At 40.4% G+C, this 22,590-nt stretch overlaps 1 protein-coding gene across 3 annotated transcripts in view; it reads left to right on the top strand.

Annotated features, from left to right (window-relative positions):
* Positions 1 to 22,590, top strand: part of LOC105278329 (furin-like protease 1) — a 220,195-nt gene that overhangs the window by 3,265 nt on the left and 194,340 nt on the right. For all 3 annotated transcript variants that reach the window (XM_026969219.1, XM_011337361.2, XM_011337351.2), the window contains exon 2: positions 2,955 to 4,966. In XM_026969219.1, the coding sequence (XP_026825020.1) occupies positions 4,808 to 4,966 (159 nt within the window). In that variant the 5' untranslated portion in view covers positions 2,955 to 4,807. The remainder of the gene's footprint in view (positions 1 to 2,954; positions 4,967 to 22,590) is intronic.

Below are 22,590 nucleotides of genomic sequence, written 5' to 3'. Positions count from 1 at the left end.
CCTTTCCCGATCACATATCTTCATTACAGTCCATTAATAATACGTAATTGACTTAAACTTTTCGAAATATCCCATTTGTCAGCATTGTTTTTAATGCATCCGCGCAGGTTTTTCGTTTTGCTTTTATCAGCATCGTGGCCACTCGCAGAACACATTAATTTCCATATCATGTGCATGTATTGAGTGCAAAACGACGATATATCGCGGACATTCATTAAAGATAAAACTCGCGAGAGATGTCTCCTTTCATTTGGAAATAACGTGAAAGAGTGGACTATAAATATTTTATTTTCGTTAAAAAATCGTTATCAGTATCGTTTTTATCGCAGTTTTAATCCATTTTTATTTGCTTTTTTGCGTATCTGAGTTGGACCAAGATTTAACTGAAATTTTCATTGGGATACGAGTTGACCAAAATTAATTGAAGGAGAATAAGATGTTAATGATGGAGATAATATATGGTGCTCTCTTAAATAAATATGTGCAACGCCGAACTGACAGTTTGAAAATATCTGCGATAAATGTTTTCCACTTAAACGAATCAACTTTGGCATCGTGCATTGTATCTCTTTATTTAATTACATAATTTAATTAGATAATCGACTATATGCACATACAATTCGATCTTAATATTATGTCGTATGTAACTAAATGATGTCATTTTATTTAATACAGTAATTAACATCTTATTTACATAGTATGCATTAATTCCTACTAATTTGTTGCTTTCGTGTATTAATGTCATTCACTGCAAATTTTTCCAAAGTCTAGTTGAGATTAAATTTACTCAAACGTTCAACTATTAAGATTCAAATTAAAATTCCGTTAAAATATATAATTATATATATATATATAATTCATTCGTTCTCATGAAACGTTTGTCTGGAACGAGATATTCTGAGATCATCTTTGCGGCCATGTCGACGGTCAGGTAGGGCTTAGATGCTTCGCAGTACTTATTCGTGGAGACCATTTTCCAGCGTGGAACTGGTCATTATATACCTGACGAAAGATCTACCAGTCCCCAGCCGTTTTCGGTCGGCAGCACTAAAGTCGAGAGATCGAGCCCGTGGAAAAACGTTTCTTCCCTTTGACGGGACTCCCTCTTATAACCGACTTGATTGACCCTCTTCCTTTTGCCCCCGGCATCCATCCATTCCATTCCCTCCGAATGGCAGTTTTGCCCTCTTTTATCTCGAAATTAAAAAGAGGACCATTGCGTCGGTCTCGGATGGACGGTCGCGCCGGCTCGTTTCTATGAGGAGAATGATACGACAAAGAGAAGCCCGACACAAAGTGCGAGAGGATTGCGCGAGAAGGGACAGGGTGGCGTCAGAAATACGAGGTAGGCGGTAGTTGGATAGGACGCGAGTTGGCTTAAATTTAATTCACTTCTCAAGCGACCCTTTTCTATTCTCTCTTTATCACGGAGCGACTACTAGAAAAAGGGAGAAGGGGAAGGGCAGGGAGAAACAAGGTTGATAGAGGACCAACTCGCGAATGCAATTTCCTCAGGGCACGAGCTGGATGTTTCTGCGGGTTTCGCGACCGTCCAGACCGTCAATGCCGAGTCCTTTTTCCGGAGAGCTGACTCGCCCGGAAGATCCTTTGAACGTGACGATAATGCAAACCTCGTGAGCAGCTCATTTCACTATGGGGGTTCATGGCGCGGCTGACTATGGGCGTTACAGTGTGAGCATGACTTTCTCGGGAGCGATGGAACAGGCTTAACAGATCTTTCAAATCCTGCATAACGATTCACAATAAGGAGAACTCGGCGCATAACTTCATGAATGAGTGCTTTTTCTTGTTTGATGCAAAGAGGCAAAGAAAGATCAGGCAATATTGCAATAAATCACACACTTTATAATAATATAATACGTTGATTGTGAACAATTTTTCTGTTGCGTTTATTGTGATCTTTTGTAAACGTGTTTTTCATTTAGAAATGTGGCGAATCAATCTTGCGTTACGATGCGATCGCGTGAAGTACAGTATTTGCGGAAAATGGTCTCTCTCTCTCTCTCTCTCTCTCTATACGTCTCCTCGAGTGACAGTTCTCGAATGTCTGTTCGAAAAGCGAATTTACGTATTCGGTCTAATCTACGCTCATGATTGATGGATTGTACCGAATGCACGAATCATGCAGCGTGACGAGAATTACGTAAAAGCTTTGTTTCAATAGCGATTAATGCGACGGTATGCTACATTAATGACGGACCTCGTCAAGAATCGTGCAGCAATTTACTACGCTCGCTTCCGGCCATGATTACGCTCTTGCCGGAACGGCGGAAACATTAGAGCGATGTATAAAAAATTAGCTTTGATCCATAACGAAGAATAAAACCGTGCTTTGCAGCGAATGCAATTTTGGTCATGCATGAGACCGTTTCGCTGTAATCGCTGTAGACTGACATGAATTTTGCTAGGTCGGATTATTTTTTTCTGCACATGAAAGCTGACTGGCAGGAACGTGACGATAATGCTAAGCGCAAGTTCTTGACGTAATGCATCGTTAACGATGGAGAAACGTTGTTGCCAAACGTGGTTGGATGCATGTGAATATCAATATTTTCAGTTGTCTTGAAAATCCCTCGTTAGTATCAATTTCTCCAACTTATCGAATCATTAACTTATTCGTTGAAACTACTTTCCTCGATGAATAATATTTCGAAACATTTTTCGAAAATTTCTTTGTACATGTATTCGTGGAAAGCTTTATGAATCAATAACTGACCTTCTCAAGTCTTCAGAATAAACGTGGAACGTGCGATATTTATAATACAGCGTGTCACGAATCTTGCGTAAAATTAACTTCCGTCATTATCTTATGACACTTGTCGGCTACTTCAGGTCAACTTTAATTTTTAAGGCCGAGGTGTCCAGCGAAAACCAGTCTCGAGAATCTTTATCGGAAACTTCGACTAATCAATTTCCCTCGGCATCATTTGCAGCTCGGGACCGGTTCTCAGGCGCGGGAAGGCATCTCTCGTCGAACTCAGGCAGAACCTCGGCGAGACATTTCATCGGTCGCCTCCCGCGGCGCGTCCCAGAGAACGATGCGATACTCGATGACGTGATCGACCTCTCGGTCAGCTACGCGCCGTGACCTCGTTCAAGTGGCGGCTGGCCATTTACTTGATTTTTCGTGAGCGAGCACGGCGCTTGAAACAGCACCGAACACGTCGCTTTTTCCGTGGTGTCGAACAAGACGAAGAGGGAATTTTGGCAGAAAGGGGCGCCTTTCGACGAGGTGCTCGAAGTTAGAGAGGACGGGCGAATCAACGTTGAGAGCACGAGGGCACTCCAACGATCCTACGGATCCTACATTCGACGGCTCGAGGCGCGAGCGAGTTGAGATGCGCGGCAGGAGGAACGTTCACCAGGTGGCTTGCTGACACCCGAAGAAAGGAGCATAGGAGTGGCGGGAATCCCGGAGGCATGACAGACGCGCGAAGAACGGCACGCTGAAGACGAAGAGGAAGAGTCGAGCGACGTCACGCAAGTCACCGGGTCACTTGAGAGATTCTTCGTCGAGGGAGCGCGCGCTTCTGCTCCGGAGCGAAGGTGACGATTGGCGTGCAGGAGAGATCCAGCGTAGCAAGATGCTCGTCTCAAACTGATCGCTGGAGGGAAGCAGGGTACAAGGATATGAGAATGTCCGTCGAGCGGACGGGATTATGAAAGTCAGACGAGGACCGGAAGAATCATTACGGAGGTGCGAGAGCGAGATTTCCCGAGAAGCGGAAGGATTGGAAACAGCAACTCGACCAGACCTGAATGTCTCGAGATGATTAGCTTGGCGAGTTGAGCGGTTGAGTGATACAGATTACGCAGTGCACTTCAAGAGAGTGCGATGAGAGAAAGACGATGCTTCGCAGAAATCTCCTGGTGATTCGCACTCGCGACATCCAGTAGGACAGGGTGCGGTTGCCGTGGGATAAGGTCGCGGTTGGATGTCCGCGCGACGCGGGTATCCGTCGCCAACCAAGAAGATCGTTCTTCGCGAATCACCACGCGACGGCGAACGTCCCCGGCGGTCGTGGTCGCGCTCGCGCTGTCATCCCGAGGGTCATCTTCGTCTCCCTCCTTATTCGCGACGGCCATATGACTTGACGACCGCCTCCCGCTTCCTCACCCGCTGCTGCTCCTGCCCGTTGACCGAAGTCGGCGGTGCCGGCGGTGGCGGCGACGACGTCGGCGTGGACGATAGCGCGACGAGGAGTCAACGGCTGACAACGCAGCGGCGTGGCGGCGGTCCGCTGCTTTAAAGCGAGTGACACGCGCCGTCGACGATTCAGTCGCTCGCCGGCAGTCGGTCCGCGGGTGCGAGACGTACGGTACGGGACGCGCATGTATGAATACACGCGTGCGTGGTCGCGTTTCCCCGGATCGTCATCTCTCGCTCGTGCACGTGTACAGCTCGTAGAGGGGCAGAAGAAAGAAGAGGCTCCGTCCGAACCGCAGGGATTCTGAAGGGTCGGCCGAAAGAGATCCGAGTGGAAAACGAACGGAGAGGAAGGCGCGCGAAGGTGGCCCTGTCAGCAGCTGTGGATACCTTTCCTCTCCTCATCTCCGGCAGTCGTGGTGCGTCGTGATATTCGTCGTAGTGGCGCGGTGTTATCGTCGCGTCCCTGCTGCCCTGGTGAGCGGCGGGAAAGGTGGCGACGGTGGCGGTGCTGGTGTTGGTGGTGGATACGTATATATATAGTGGTGGCTGATAGCGGTGACCCGCGAGGGTGGCGAAACTGGAGCAGCCGGTGGCGATCGTCGTCGTCGTCGTCGTCGCTGCAGCGGAGGAGCTATCATGTGCACGCGGCGGATTCTCGGACTGGCGGTCGTGGCCCTGCTGACTCTCGGCGGTCGAGCGCGCGCGTACACCAACCAGTGGGCGGCACACATCGATGGAGGCGAGGGGATGGCCAAGCAGGTCGCCGAGGACTACGGATTTCGCTATTTGGGCAAGGTCAGTGGCACGAACCCGTTTCTCCCGTCTCCCGATCCAGGTCTTTTCCTTTTGTTTCCTTTGCCTGATTTTCGGAACAGCGTGTTTCCCTCTCGGAAAAATCTCCTGCACGACCGAAGGCGAACGTGCGATTACATTCTTTGCCTGAAACGATGGCCGTTTAATCGCCTTCGGTTATCTCCCGTGTGGTATTCGGTTAATCGCTGGTGATAAAAATGGAAAGATTATAAGGTCGGATCATCAGTGAGCAATTAAAGTTATTAAACTAAATCGAGTTGAGAACGTTTCGGCTCACGTAACGTAATCTTCAGATCAGATAAATTAGTAGAACAATGTGACTTATTTGCTATTGAGCTATTGAAAGTCAAAGTGTTATGAATCACACAATGAAGTAAATAAGGACACGAAGATAAATAATACAATACAACGCGCTGGAGATGTGAAGCAGGATAAGATTTAATGGCGCTCTCTTCTGAGTAGCAGTCAAATAAATGATCTACGCTATTTGGTTCCTGATAGTTCAATCAGCATGCAACATCGACGTTAAAATTACAGAATTTATTCACTTGACACTGTCAGGGCCGCATTTAAGTTGTTCCATGTGAATTGAAGAATTTTATTGTCGTGTCGAGAACAGAAATTATATGCATATTGCGAGGAGGAAAACGGTTTGCGCCTTTATTAAATTCCGCCACAGCCATTAAGAAATACGGAGCTAAGCAAATTGATTTCTTTCGTACATCCGACATACGAACACTTAATTAATATTTATTAATATTAAATATTAAAATTAATATTTAAAGAAAAAGCATGCATTTATTATTATGGCGAGCGATTACATATAAGCGATTAACGACTGTTGAATATTCGTTTTCGATCAATTCATTCAACCATTCACTGCTGTTAGCTTAAACGTAATCTTCAGTGGAAATCACTTTTACAATTTTCAGAATGTTTTTACCCCGAAATTGAGAAATATATATAGATTCTTTGTATTGCTTGAATCACTTTGGTAATATGCGATTTTCAAAGAAAACTTTTTATACAACAAGATAACATTTGAGATCGAAATTGACGAAGAGCTGAACACAATGCATCTTCAACCAATCTCGTCTCGTATGAGATCTATGCTCCGCTTCGAGTTAAACAGTAAAAAACCGATAACTCTAGATTGAAATCTCTCTAGAACTCGGTTATCCGTTTAATTCCGCTTGTCGATACGATTCTCATTTTAAATGAATGCGATTGGCAGTTTCATCATTTTTATTGATACGACAAAGAGCCGAGATAGTTTTTGTTGTTTCTTCTCGGAAAACGCAAAACCGATTTTCCGTGGTATCTTGAAGTTTCATTATTCATCGCGATTCGGGGGAAATATGTCGATTTTGAGACGGGCTTCGTACGTTTCCGTGTTTTTCATGCCTTTTGCAATCGTAGTGGAAAAAATGTTCCGTTCGCTCACGCCGTTTTATCATCTCTTTTTTATCATGACATGCAATACCGCAGAGGAGATCGATCCATACAGTGCATTTCGCGGACCCGTCGTGTGATAATTCTCGGACCGTAATTTATACGGAAAATTATATAACTTCGTTCGGAAGAGAGCGAGAGAGATTCGATCCTGATTTATATCTCCCCATTGTGACATCGCAGTCGCGACCTCGTTTCAACATTCTACGAAAAATCAGTAATATTCAAAGGGCACACGACATATTCATTTGCTTCATAATAGTCTCCCTGGTAGCAAACATGGTCTCCCAACAAAATTTACAAACTTATGGGATGAGATTTACATGATATATTCATGATGTTCTTCAAAATGTAGATTCAAATGGAATTAAAGCAGCGTTAGCCTTTTGTAAGATTCCTCTTTCGCAGACTCATGCGTGCGCGCGTGTAGTCCCAGAATTTCCTCTCGAATATCAAATCGGGCTTCCCATGTTAGCACAGAGTACAGCGTGCTGTTGCAATCGTACGCCTATCAGACGAGATAACGATCCAATCCTGCTTATGAGCGGTTCCGCGCGCGAGAAACGACCGATGGCGTACGCTGACGTAAGCCAGGCTGACGTGCGCCTCGGCTTCAGCGACCGTGAAGGTCGCAACGTAGACCTCGCAATCTCAGTCTCAGTCGGTCAAAGGCGGAAATTAACATCTACGACAATATCTTTCTGCCTAAATAGCTCGCGAACAATAGTGAATCGAACTTCGATTTCCCCTATCTTCGGTTTCCACGTCGGTTCTTCTTCAATCGTGCTTCAATCGGCGGCCACCAAATTGGAGAACCGCGCTTGCCATCGCGCTGAAATCATGCTGAAATATCGCGTTCACGATAAAGCAAGCTGAGGAGATCGTGGTTCCATGAATATCAGAACACGGGACGAGAAAGTTTTCGTTCGGAAGTCTCTCCGATTCTTTCAACGCGGATTTAAATCACGCTTGTAATTTTATTTCGGTGTTTTCGTTAACCTCGACATTGAGCGATTTTATCTTGGAGATGTAACTGGTTAGGTATACAGGGTGGCCCATTTTAATTTATACAGTCGATTTTTTAAAAAACTAAAAGAGATACGAAAAAATGTTTCAGACAGACATGTCACGATTTCGAGGGGGGCATAAGATGATACCATTGGTTTGACCTTGAATAGTCGTTTGAAGGTCACGCGAAGATCACCTTCAATTTCTTAAATTGAAACCCCAACTTTTTATTGCAGATTCTTATTCTCCATCGAAAAGTAAGTAACTTTTGTCTGAAACATTTTTCCGAAAAATGTCATCTTATGTCCTTAAAATGTCCTCAAAACTCATCTTGAAGATCATTTTAAGGACATAAGATGACATTTTTCGGAAAAATGTTTCAGACAAAAGTTACTTACTTTTCGATGGAGAATAAGAATCTGCAATAAAAGTTGGGGTTTCAATTTAAGAAATTGAAGGTGATCTTCGCGTGACCTTCAAACGACTATTCAAGGTCAAACCAATGGTATCATCTTATGTCCCCCTCGAAATCGTGACATGTCTGTCTGAAACATTTTTTCGTATCTCTTTTAGTTTTTTAAAAAATCGACTGTATAAATTAAAATGGGCCACCCTGTATATATTCTCCTGCAACTTGCAGATAGGAGGATAAATGTATTATGTCCTTGTTCTCAGTCATAACTGTCGCGAAAAGTAGTTTTAATTAGTTGCTAAAGTTAGTGAGCTAGTTGCTAGTTGTTACGGAATTTTGGCAGGTAGATTGTCGAGCAAAATGATAACTGGTATAATATCTGCTTTTAGAACAATGATGTTACTCAAGTGAGAATTCTTTTACACATTAATTGAGCAATATCTTGTCGATGCGATGCTTGTTATGAATATTGGAACCTTGCATCTCGAGATTGCTCAATCGCTTCTGTTTCATTGTTGATTGTTGTATAATTTTTCGCGCGATTAGCATATTCTCCCGCCTTTGCATCTCACATCCATTCATTCTGCGCGGCGGCGGAAACACGACAAAGTCCAATTTAGCGTAATTAGCGCGTACTGATAATAATGATGTTTAAAATTGAGTAACAACGGGAAGGAACAAATAAGGGGAGATAAGCGCACATGCGTTCATGGCAGAAAAGCGTTTCCGTCCAATTTTTCCTGGCAATGCATGGAATAGTCCACGCGATTTGAATGACTCGTTCGATCGTGAATTTTCATCTTTTTTCCCCTTTTTATAGCATTTTCCGTTTCTTTTTTTCTGTCGCACTGGCATGTGGCATGTGTTGTCACGGTGTGTCGACAGATACTGAACGACACCCACGTCACGTGTAAAACCGTACTACGCCGTAACGTGACATTGCGTTTGCAGCCGTAAAACGCGATAAACAGAATTTTTACATGAGGATTTACGTAATTTTGGTCCGCATTAATCTTTCTTGCGGAATACTGGACTGTACGAGTTTACCATGTGTCAGCTGTTCCGTTACGCGCCGGCGTGACCTCGAATGTTTGCCGATTTAATTTTGCAAGCGATTACGATCGCTTACGAAACGCTCGACAGTCGCGGAAGCGCGTTTATGAACGCCTTGATAACTGCACGAGTACACATACACATACGGGATATTCTCCTCTCATTTGGTTTATTGATTTCTCGTTTCGTGGACTTCGTAACTTTCCATGAAGATTATGTTGAATATTTTTCAAAAAGCGATACGTTATTGCTGATTATGGAAAACATGCGTTACAGATCCGTAAACAGGATAATTCGCATGAGTAGAGAAATGTTGTGCAAAAAGACGTTGCTTAATTGTGTACAGTTTGTTTGTTACACAGAGGTAATTATGATTGAACTGTACCGGGTTTTTATCGATCCGATAAATAAAATAAAACTTGTTTTCACTTTCGTACGATTTATTTGGTATTGTCATATCTGCGTGTTTTCTTAAGATTTGTTTTTTTTTAAAACATGCTAAGGATAACTTAATAATTAAAAAAAGCAATAATTTTGTTGATTTTTAGATAATTAATTTTCTTTTTCAGCAGTTCGGTGAATTTAACATGTATAAACATGTTGTTGAAGTTCCTGCTAATCGCGAATATTTATAATTATTTACAATTAAATAAATTAATATTTATAATTAATCATAACAAAAATCACTTGTTATCATGCAGTGAATCTTATGTAAATGTGCAATAAACATGTAAATACTGTGCGCGATTATTTAAAGTCGGGAATAAGACGCCGGGAATACCCTATTTCTGTTTGAACACACACACACACACACACACACACAAGCATGTCTGAGCTCAAAATAAAATTAAAATAAACGGTACAGAGTATTATTCAAGATATTTAATTGGTGCGAACTTAATAATTGCCTTTGAAAAAATTTCTGTTTGTTCCTAATTCTCGTTTTTTTCATCAATTTTGAATTTTACTACTCTATTTTCAAAAATTGAGTTAAAATTGTAATTTTTGAAGATTTCTATATATTTTTTAAAATTTACTATGGTAATTCTATTTCGCGAATAGATAGACAGATGCAAGCGAAACTAAAAACATACTAGTAAATTCACAAAACGTAACGATCTAAAATCCATTAATCGAATTTTAATGAAGTTTTGCATATTATTTTTGTGACTAGCTTATTTTGAACCACAACCTGAAAAATGTCAATCTGTCATGCAGTTGCTACATTTGATGCATTTTTAAGACCTATAAATACCGTTTTCATTCCCGTTTAACATTTCCGTTTGACAGCAGTTTATTTTCCTCGGAACTTTATCAAACTTTCTCTCATTTTTCATCATGCTTCTGTTTTAAAATCCTTAACGCACATTCCTAAGCCGAGTGTATAATAATTACTTGTTCGGATTTGTAAGATCATGTAACGTTAATTATTTTCAATTCTTAATGTTGACCTGACGATTTCGATTATCGTTCGTAATTAAACACTCAAGACTTTACGCTCGATACTTCCGCAGGTGTAACAGGGTACAATCACAATCCGGCTCGACAGTGTATAAAACCAGGGTTAAATCGAAATGAAAAATCGGCGGTAGATAAGGTCGACGAGATAAGCCAGAGGAACGAGTCGGTCGCGAAGAGATTCGATGATAAGATAAGTCGAATGACAGCAAAGAGAGAGAACGAGAGATATTCGCCTTGTGACTCGTTTCGCTTTTCAGACTCCTCCCAGAGTTTTCCTCGTTTTCTGTCGTAGGGACAAAGGGGGACCTTCACAGAATGAGTCCTTTTCAGGTAGCATTCGGATAAATAAAAACGATTTTTCGAATTGCGAAGCTACCTTTTCGCGAGAGCTGGCCAATTTCTTTTCAGCGAGGAACTCATGAGACTCTCGATCGGCCTTATTCTCAAGCCGAGCAATCCCCGAAGCGTTCCCTTTTTGAAAGTTCGCTAGATCTTACCTAATGATGACGAAATTTCGATTGAACTCGTTCGCCCACGGGCAACTTTACTTCAGAAAAAACCGTGGAAGGGAACCACCGTTCGTGTTACTTTGAATATGCGTGACATCTTGAGAACATTCGAAATAATTACACAGACCTTTGTCGAAGATATTTTTCTTCTGAGCTCTCTTTTCCTTCCGCCCGTCCTTCGGCTTTCACCATGCGGAAGCATTGCAATTCTGCCCGGCAGTCAAAGTGAAGTAGCACAAAGCAAAATAATAATTGCTGAAGAACAACAGAAATTGCACCATAGAAAATAATTTTTGTGAAGTCTGATGGATGTTCTCTTGGATTCTCTTTTCTATTCATAAGAGTGTCAATACTCAGCAATTTTGATATCGAAATGTGTATTTTGCATATTACAACACAGAGAAAGAAAAAGCAGCACTTTTTCAAGAAAAGAGACGTGTGCTATTATTATACGTACTATTGGTAGCGTATTAAATTTAAGTATCCCTGCGTTGCTCGCGCCGATGATCCAAACACTATTGAAAAAGTTTCGCGTGGCATGTGATACGGTATCCTGGTTTAGTTTTAGCTGCCTCGGCGCCGCACTCGGTCTGATAGACGAGTTGTACGCATCAGTTTACGTACGAACGTGATAGCCGAAATTCCGACGGACTTTACTATCCGGAAAACTTGAAAACTAGTTAAAACTCGTCCGCGTTCCCGGACAAGAAATACGAGCCGTTAAACGCAACCGCTCGTTTAAACCGCGACGGTTATACGGTTACGTACGCTCATTTTCGTCCGCGATAAAGGCGTTATATATGTCGTTATTAATTTATCGCTATTATAACGGCATTGCTGCTCGATTCGCACAGCCGTATGGCCTGGCTTGTCGTCGTTACGTTGGCTTTGTTGTCCCCCGGGTTTTAACTATGAACCGATGTTACTCGTTTTAACGATGGTACGGGCCGGCGTCTCCGAGTGCCCATGAACGGGGTTTATTGGCTTGGTAACGCGTCCAGGTTGCTCGCTCTAAGAGAACCGCAGACAATGTAACACTTGGTAAAACCGGTCCTGAAACGCGAAAATACCTGATGGTCTCGTGTTTCGTCATCGGCGGTCAACCGCGGTGAGAGGATTATAGTCACGCACTTTTTATAGCGAAGCGGCGTCTTTGTAATTGCTAAACTTAAGACAGGTATTGTAAAGATCACCGTGCGGTATATTTAAAATTTTGTTGAGTTATTCGTTTTAAAAGAAATCACCGTAAAATCTCGAAAAAAATTGAAAAATATTTCTTGTTTCTGTAATATCCGTAATATTCCGTACATCCGTTTCCAGAAAACGCAAAATATTGAAACGTGTCAATTGTTTTAAACACAAATTGTATCTACAATATTAATGTATTCTAAGAGAAAAAAATTTATAATTTTCTTATCTTGTTGCCAGTTATATACATTCGTATAAGACTAGCTATTTTTATTTATCTTTAAGAATTAAAATTGCTATCTATATTATTCATTATTATTTTTAATATACAATATAAAATTGTCCCTTTTTTTATTATGTATTAGTAATCAAGTATGAATTCTATAGTTGCTCATAGCGTATGACGTTCGCTGCACTCACGATCGTAACGAAAGAATGCATTTCCTATTAAGCGAAACGGCTTGAGACGTGCATTTCGTTATAAAAGTTCCTGCGAGTGAAAGGGGTGCGCGGAAAAGAGCATCAGACTCTCCTATTTGCAAGTCGCCTGCACCCTTGCCGCTTGTAGAGCGAAGGGGCGACAATACTAAGCGAACACTTGAGCGGAGATGAACGTGGCCTTTGTCTTTTACGAGTCCGTAGCGCGAGATCAAACGATCGAGCTAGGGTGAACAAAAACGATAATAGAAATTTATCGTTGTGCGACCAAGAAGAATTTACGCGCTTGTGTCTAAATTTCCAGTTGAATCCCAATTCTCGTAACGATGCACTCCGAAAAGTCACTGTCACGTGCCATCGTTGCTTGACAGGATCGAATTTTGTTTAAGCTCGTTAACGATTGCCGTAAAAGCGAGCGTTGGGTGCCTCGAACCATCCTCGCGCGAATACGAGTTAATTAGCGAAACAAATTTCCGAGTTGAAATAACATTATACCTGTCACACACACGGCACACACATCGAGATAGAACAAGCTGTACAGTAGCTTTGCTCGGCAGCTGTGTCTACCGTATTAGGCTCAATAGAACGTGCACAGCTTTTCGTGGGTCGTTTCGGTTGGTGTCTCTCACAGCGAATGTTTGAACGCGGGAACACGGTTCGACAGGTAGACAGACCCGATCCACTTTTTTTTCCGGAGGTTGTGACATATCTAGGCGGTCGCATACCAGCCCGCTAAACGCATGGCTAGACCTAGAAACCAGAGTTTTCATGATTTGCACGCGTTGCTATCATCGTGCTTGAATTTTAATGTGATTGATTGCACGCTAATTTTGATGCTTATTGTTCATCAATTTTGAGATATGCGACCTATCTTGATCTTTATAGAGATCTTTATATTTTCTTTGAAGAGAAATTGGTGATAAATTCGTGGAATAATCTATCAATTGTGACAAAATTGTTTGATGATAAATAGCTGCTTTGCACTGTGTCTCTTTCCGCAATTAAGGCTGTTCGGAGTAAAGAGGAAGAAATAGTTTCGGAGCACTCGCGCAACGCGAGCGAGTTACGAAACGTCATGCATTTTTCATGGCACGCCATTCCCCGTACACAGCTTTAAAGCCATCCAATCCACTTTTTTGTCATATCTGAAGTGTGAAATTACTATCTTTTTTTATCACTCATATCGCTATTTGTCTCATCAAGTCAAAATTACGCTATCCTATCAAAAACAAAGTATCCGCTTCCAAAAATCGGTTTTCTCTCCGAAATCGAATTACATCGCCGCTCGACGTTCTCGTTATGAACAATTTTCTCTTTCATCAATCTCGCTTTTGTTTAATAATGCCGGCCGGCAACGAGACGAAGCAGTAATTGTCGGTGCGTTAATTGATGTAGCAGCTCCGTCACAGTTTTCGACGTTCTCGCAACTCTTGACGAACCTATAAACTACAGAATGTCGCGTTTTATAGTATTTAATACGAGCACGTCGCGACAATCAATAATTCGCGAAACTAAGCATTTTTTACGAATTTTGCACACATAATCTCATTTTGCTGCAAGCCAAGAAACGTTGATCAATGTTTGCCTTTTCGCCTTTTCTCAGATGTGAAAAATTTCGCAATGATGAATTTAACGGTTTGATGGGTATCGTTTGGTACAAATAACATTCCGCTAATTTAGCCAGGCATGATTTCATTGTTAATTTTATGCTTTTGATTCCTCGTGAATTTTCATGAATTACATTTATTATCGCACGTGATTGGAATGGGCAATGAGAAATACGTGTGCAATGGGTGCAAAAATGTTAATTAAAGAAATAAATGTGGAACCATATGATTTCTAGTTTTTAATTCTTTGTTGAATTGTTATTTTTATGTAAACTGAGTAATCGTAAAACCCTCTGGAATGAAAGTAGCAAAATGGAAACCCGAAGTTAAAAAGTACAAGAACATAATTTCTAACGCGATTTCACCTAGCGGAAATGGAGATTAATTGACGGAGGAGTTGATCGATGAATGAATTAAGCATTAAGGAACGAGAGAGAGAGAGAGAGAAAGAGAGAGAGAGAGAGAGAGAGAGAGAGAGAGAGAGAGAGAATTAATAATTAATGAATATGCGAGTGACTCAACGGCATTTGACGCCTTTTTCTTGAACGTTGCCGACATCGAAATGTCAATGGCCAAGTTGCATTACACCGTGATCGTCCCATACATCGCCGACATTGAGTAGCAACGAATCATTAAAGCGAGTCTGTCGATAGGTTACAGAGAGATTCTCTAGTCTAGACATCATCGTAGAGAGTGAGAGGGAGACAAAAGGAAAAGAGAAAGGCACGGAAGTGCAAGGAATTTAGGCCGTACCAAGAGAGAGACGCGATAATAGGATCGCGAAACGAACAAGAGAGAGTTAAAGAGAGACACGAGCGAAACAGAAAGACAGTGGACTGGTTGGTTGAAATTTTCCAAACTTTCTTCCTTTTTCCTCTCCTTAATTTCAGATCTCATTTCCTCCCTACGCAACTTTCACTGTATCTTTGTCGATTGCGTAAGGCATCCACTTTATTAGCGAACCTAAAATTTTCCTTCATAAGTCCAACTCATAGAGAATTTTATGGATAGAGAATTTATGGTTTCTTCGAATTTTTCCTTGAAATAAAGAGCAAATATTAAATCGAGAAACTTAAATTTTTGAGAAAATATATATTTTTGTTTGTTTAATTTCATTTAAATTATGATATGTTGCTAGGTAATTTTGTACTGTATAACATTAGCATAACGCACTTGCAGAGGAGGGATTTTGTTATGCTGCGGTTGTGCTACTGTCTTCTGGCTTTGTCTCAAGACCATTATAATCCGCCGCTCGCGCGATCAGATCTCGGCTTGTGCTCCGCACAAGCGATTGAGCATCCATTCGTATGTCTTCTCTGACGTTAACCTTTATGCTAACATCAGATTTGATCGAAGTAATCGTCGCGATGGATTGAGCGTGATGCTGCATATTCTTCGATGATAAAGTTTATACTCACGTTGGAAGTGGAATTATCGGAAAAATTAAAATCTCGGAAAAATCGACGATGAAATATTACTTATTTAATGATCGCCGAAACCGTTCAGAATATTAATTAGTAATTTGAGTATCAGAAAATACACATAGTAATATATTTTATTTATTATACATATCGATACTTCTGATAATTGGCGTGTCACTAATCGATCATGATCGCAATTCAACTTTTCAACAGTCTAAAATTTTCATATAGAGAATGTTTCAATAATGTTTACCGCACCTCGTCGTCTATATTTTATCATTTCTGTCATTACTTGCAGAAAGATCAGGGAGCGATTAATATTGTTAATTGTAATTATGAGGCTTGAAGGCACACTAAATAAAGTGCATCTATCAAGCGATTAAGCGAAGCAAAGACGCGGTTTAAATTTTATATTAACTGGTGAAGAAGAAGAGTTTGAACTTGAGCGAAAGGAGGAGTTGTAACGCTCTCGTGAGATAATAGCAACGCAGACTGTAATTTTCGCGACGCGTCAGCGCGACGGTACCATCATGGAGATGACGAACTCTTCAAGTTCGGGCACGTCGACACGTCGTCCATTTTCCGGCTTCTCCTCTCAAACAATGCATTTCACCATTATTATATTCCCGCGCGGAATCTCGATCGCGCACGGACGGTCAATCGCGTCCGCCCTATATCGATCACCATGTCGATAGAACATGGAGTCCTCGGCACCGCGACACAATAGCAATCGGCTTTGGAAGTGCGCGTGTTACCGCACTTAAGGCCATGCATTTCCGGCCGACATGTCGAAGTGCACTGGCCGTCGCATCAAGTGCGTGTCAAATGTTTGAAACTGGCATTCCGGATGCGAGTCTAGAGTCTCCCAGTCTCAATTGGGCCTGATGAGGAGGCGCGATAGAGCGAAATATTTTTGTGATACATGTAATCCCGCAATAACCTTGATTACAATTGCTTGTTGAGCACGGAGAGTGCTGAGTGGTGTGATTTAATAAAACGGCTTGACTGATTAATCGTTCAATTACGACGGCACTCGTGCTCGTGCATCTCGCGAGTTCCGACTCCAAAATGTTTTCTTGCTTTAGAGTTATTTTACCTCCGATTATCGCCACGATCTATTTTCTGATTCCTGCAGCACGCAATAAATTTTTTTTCGTGTACGCAGATAGACGGATAAGTATTTATAATGAACAAATTTAACTGATTCACAACGATCTCAGCTCAGGTGAAACGATCGCACCGATTTGTTCGAAATGGTATCGAGCACGAACGTAATAAAATAATGAAATTTGCCGACGGGCATGCTGTCTGCTCGAAATTGATCTACCTCGATTAGTCTCACATGTATTATGGCATTTGACATTGATACAACAGAGCGAAGTATCAATTGCGGTCGGCGTTGCGGTCCAGCCTTGCACTTGCGGGCAATTTTGCAATTGAGGATCATGCGGTACGCATGAGGATGTGCGTCATCGAGATGAGAGTCGAGACTGTGCACCCGATATGTTCACGCGAGCAGATACTAAACATCATTACGCGTAATCGCGATCGATCTACATTTTGATTTGGCCCTTCCAATATCGATCGCTTGCATGTCATGGTGTATCAATCTTCCCGCGAGTGCGGATTCGCGTAAATTGTGTCCCTTGCACACGAGCAATTTCCCTTCATTAAATATCATAAATATGTTTTGGTATCGCCGTCGAGCTGAACGGACGAGAAAATTGATTTTAAGCATGTCGTCCGTATCGTATACATGTAGTGTATTCCAGGATAAAATGTATTAAAATGAATTAACGGAAGGCTTTTTCCCTGGCTTTTTCTATGGTTCCGAAAACTTTTGTTCTACCATTGCAGAAATATAATTGATATTTGAGTTAATAATATGCATAAAAGAAAGATGAGTTAGTTAAAACAGTTCTGCCTTAAGTATTTATCTTTGTATAAGCGCCTGAAATTATTGATGACCAGCAAGTTTTTTTACTCTGGAAATGCTTTATTATAGTAGTTTGTTTTATTTTCTGTGTAATAATAGTTAATTTCTTCTGTTTAATCAGAGACATTAATTATAACTTCCATCATATTTGATGAACGATTGAGCGAGTTTATTGAGTGAATACACACATACGTACAGTTTATTATTTATATCATATTATAAATTTTTTACTTATACATTTATTCATCATTGTGTTATTTTATTACATAGGATAGTATAGTTTTGCATTTTTTGACGTTTATTATATTATCACCGGTATCCAATAATACAATATTATTGGATAAGCTTATACGCTTATGGTTGATTGGATTTCGCAGAGACCTTACTGTTCGCACGAGTATCATCGTTCGATATTGCTGCGCTCGAAAGGATATTAATATTAATTAGATGATTAACAAAATGATAGGCATTAGTAGCGCTTATCATTATTTATTTTTATCACACGTGTTCGTACAAACATGAGCACGATAGAATCTATTTCCATCGATACTGCATAAAACAGGACAAAGACGAGACACAAACACGAACAAAAATACGAAAAACAACGAGAATTTTTTCTGACCATTTAGCTAATGATAATGACTCGGCCATGAAATAAAAGATGTGACTTGTGCACTTCGCATTTTAATGAACCTTCATTCCATTGTGCCATTTAATTTCATCTTTCACGTAACATATGGTTTTTCATCCAAATCCGAAGTCGCATGGTTCCTCAAAGAAATAGAATACGTGCTCGAGCATAATTGAAAGTATTTTCAATTCCACCCAGAACACTGACTCCTCCGTGGAAAATAAGCGCTCGGATCGGTCTGTCTCGCGTCTGCGAGAGGAGAACTGAGTAATCAACCTCATTGATCCGACTCTCCTCCGGTGCAATGACTCTCTAGTGTTACGGTGCGTACGAGCATGCATCCATGCATATACAATCGACTACACCAACGCTATACGATATACTAAAAAATACTAAAAACTTTATGATATTTGCGAAAAATATCTTTTTGTTTACGTGATCGATTCTATGCTTCTATTCTGCGTTCGTGAACAATTAAAGAAAAAGATTTGATGAATCGCGGCAATCATGAGATTTTCCTCCGTACAATAGAATATAGACGCAGCAGGTAACTTTAATGCAGAGCAATGGCATACGCGCCTGCACACGGCTCGGATCCGCAAAAATCTCGACGGAAATAGATCTCGCGGCTTTCTGTTGGAAACTTCGGTAAAGGTATCGTATGATGGAAGTGAGACTTACATTCTGCAATTCTTAGAGTTTTTGATGAAGTCAAAATCTTATCTGTGCGGATTTGAACTATTTGCCTAGAATTTTTCTATTATTTAAAGATTGAATTAGAAATGCTATGTTATTATTGCCTTTTGTGTGAAAATGAAGGACGAAATGATAGAAACTTTTATTAAACTGATATCAAATAGTTATGTTATAACTATTAATGTAACTAATGTACTAATGTTACTAATGTAACAGGGTAACAGTTAATGTAAAGTAGTAACAGCGCTTTTCTGAGGCTGCAACGGACTCTATCTAGAAGAGATAAGAACAAAAAGCAATGAAAACAATAACAAAGAAGACTGCAATGATGAGAAATATTGCTCAATTTACGTAAAAGAATAGAGATGAGACTCTACGAAGTTTAGCAAAGGGCTCGTAAGAAATATTCATGAGGATTCTGCTGCCAGTTCGTGCCCGTTTCAAGATTACGGGATGTAAACGGTGACTTAACGTGAACTTTCCTTCTTTATGTGTACGTGATATGACTGATCTTGAAAGAAAAATTGATGATTAGCTCGCGTTAACCGAAGCAATTCCTCGGTAATCACCTGATGTGCAAACGCGAATTATGCAGAATTATGCGGGAAAGGACCGTTGCGCAATTTCAAACGCAAAAATATCGTTTAACTTCTACGTGGAGTCCGATCGAAGTCCAATTTAATTTCACGTACGCGAGCTTTATACTTAAACTTGCAAGTGGATTTAACTTTCAAGCACTATAGACGTTTGCCAATCGTGCAATTCGATATGTTCCACGCTCGTTACGCGCGATCCGTAAATGCAGGTTGTGTGAAATATATTTGATAATAAAACGTACTCAAATTTAATTCTTCCGTGCCGCTGTCTGGACAGAAAAATTATTGCTTGACGTATTTTTTAAATAGAAAAATATAGAGATGATACATTATTATGGAATGATACATAGCGATGTTTCAAAGCTATTAATTTATTTACGAGTCAGATAGAATGCGTCGAATATACGATCCGTTAATTATTTACATTGATTACGTTTCGACTAACATTAGAGATTAATGTTACGTTGATTGACGCATTACGGGATAATTACATTGCAATGTGATGTGCTTTCGCAGAAAATGTCAGTTGGAAATTCATGCTGAATTCTATGCTGCACCATGTAATTCAGAGAGTGGACATTTCAATCATTTAGTGGTTAATATTTCACGGTCACAGTGAATGAATTCAAGTGTATTAATGAATTATCCGGGAAAGGTGGAGAAGAAGGGCGCTATTAATCATTTAAATTGCTGTTCCCTTTAATCCGCCCGCAGACGCGGGCGACAAAAATATAATCGGTCTGAGTTACGGGCGTAATGCATTCCACGAGCGAGTAATCGCTCGACCTTCCTCGTATAATTCATATTACACCATATTTCACGCCTCACACACATATTTCGTAGAGTAGACGGTGATCTCCAGTTATATAGCGTGATCATATTCTTCGTCAAGTTCCGAGCGAGTTTTATATTCCCCGTGTGCTTTACTACCAATCTCGTAAAAAAATCATACAAAGGCAAACGATGCTCGATTTAAACTGCGCCGCATTTTCGAGTTGTAAAATGAGATATGATCTGTATATGACTGAACACGCGTACGTGTTCTCTATGTATTCTTATGTCACTAATAGCTCTTAAAACACCATGAATTATATTATTAATGGCCATATTAAAATGATATAAAAACACCAATAAAAAATAATTCATCTCTGATATCGAGATATGATTGCTATATTATTTCATATTTATTTATAAATGACGCTCGCAGAACAGATGAGAGAGAACAGAATTATAAATGTAATATAATTCTATATTAAATATTAAATTCGATTCAATTCACATTTTTTAGTACTTTATATTTTCAATAATAAAAAATTGATTATATTTATTGTATATTGACATATTTATATAATAGTAAATATTAAATGTCATATTAAAAATAACCAAAGAAATACATTTGAATATAAGATTTTGCTTAGCAAGCTATCGATCTTAAGTAATCAAGAACAATTGAGAGGAACACAGAGATAATCTTGAGATCACTGGCTTGTTCCGAGAGAAGTTTTGTACCTCACGCATGCAAAATATGCTTCCGAAGTTTCACGCAATTTTGAGTTATGAAGAAACAATGCGACTTATGTGTTAATCATGATAATGATGAAGGGGATGGCGCACATCGTACCATTGAATTAAGACGTCGCCAGTCCGTAAAATGACGGACGACTTCTTCTCACGGGCTTAATGACCCGTTGATCTGCATAATGCAGGCGGTCGCGCCATAATTCAAAGAGATAAGAGACCAGAGATAAGCGCGTTTATATCGGCGAAATTGAGGGAGATTCACCTCGGATAGACGCCTTCAATTACTCGATGCGGCGCCCTCGACGCGGCGAAACTTCACTGTCTGAAAGGAGCCACCTTTTATCCCTCTTTCCAAGCTACATTGTATTCCCCGCCGTCATCACGGCTTGGTATCCATCCCTTTCTCCTTTATCCAGACCCTACGTTGCGATTACGTCGAAATATGCGGTTCAAGCTGCGAAGGACAAACCGCGTAATTATCGGATAACGAAAATTACCCGAGCGCAAGATTTTCTTTTCTTTTCCTCTTTTTTCGGAAATTCAGAATTCGCTTCCTGGACCATTTAACGTTACAGTCTCATGGTACGTTTAATTCGTGATTCAGGATTGAAATAACTGAGTAATAGTAAAGCAAGTTTAAAGTCCCTCTTTTGCGAGCGTACAACTAGACGCATAATTATTTCTCATAATTAGCATGATGTATCTATAAATAAATTCTTGAGTGCAAGGTGAACAAGTTGCTCTTATAAAACGCGAAGGCAATCGTGACAGCGCGAAACGTTAGTTAATGTTACTCAAAATGTAAAATAAATATTAAAGACTTAGGGATAAATGATTGATTTCCGTGAAATTTTCCTAAGAGGAAAAATCAACGAAAGATTTAAATCTATTTAAATTTCGATTTTAGAAGACTTTACGAAATTATACCGATTTCTCTGAAAATTCGTAATTATTGTTCTAAATTCCTGTTCTTCACTACCGATTGGCTTTCTCACTAGTGATTATGTCCAATTGTCAATATCCTATTTTAACAGAGAGATTAATATAATTATTATATTAATCGAAATTCTTTGTTACTCTTTTCGTTACTGTTTTTCTTATCATGTAAAATACACACAATGCGCTATAACATACGATAATTTTAACGATACGTTAAAGCGACGTCCAAGTACGTGGACGTACATACGTGTACGGCGCAAATTACGGCGGATTACCTCTTCTCGAGGGGAACTAATTGCCCTTCCCGATCCCTCTCACGCCGGCAGATTAGAACGAGTGATTAGCCTTTCCATAAGGCACCTGCTACAACCGATTATGCGTGTCACAATGAACGCGCTGCTATTATCTTTGATCGCGAGAATTTATTTAAAATTACATCGAGCAAAGTGCAAAAAATTGAAATTTCATTTAATATGCTGTGCTAATAGTTGAAAGATCTACGCTTTGCTTGACGCAGCTTGTCGCAGCGCAGAATTAAATGCTCGTAAAAGTAAGCTTGTATTGAAGTCAGTTTAATTGATCAGGTAACTTGGTTGTTGTCATTAATCATCTTTAACAAACAATGTTAGATTTGAAGTGACTAAATTGTTATAAACATATTGAAAAAATTACGATTTTTAGCAGTTATTCTGTTCAAATTTCGATAGTCTTTCTTCGATATGCATTTAGTAAAATGGA

Source organism: Ooceraea biroi, chromosome 4 (genome assembly GCF_003672135.1).
Source record: "Ooceraea biroi isolate clonal line C1 chromosome 4, Obir_v5.4, whole genome shotgun sequence".
NCBI classification, from domain to species: Eukaryota; Metazoa; Arthropoda; class Insecta; order Hymenoptera; family Formicidae; genus Ooceraea; species Ooceraea biroi.
Note: the sequence above shows the minus strand (reverse complement) of the source record. Positions and strands in the feature narration are given on the sequence as shown.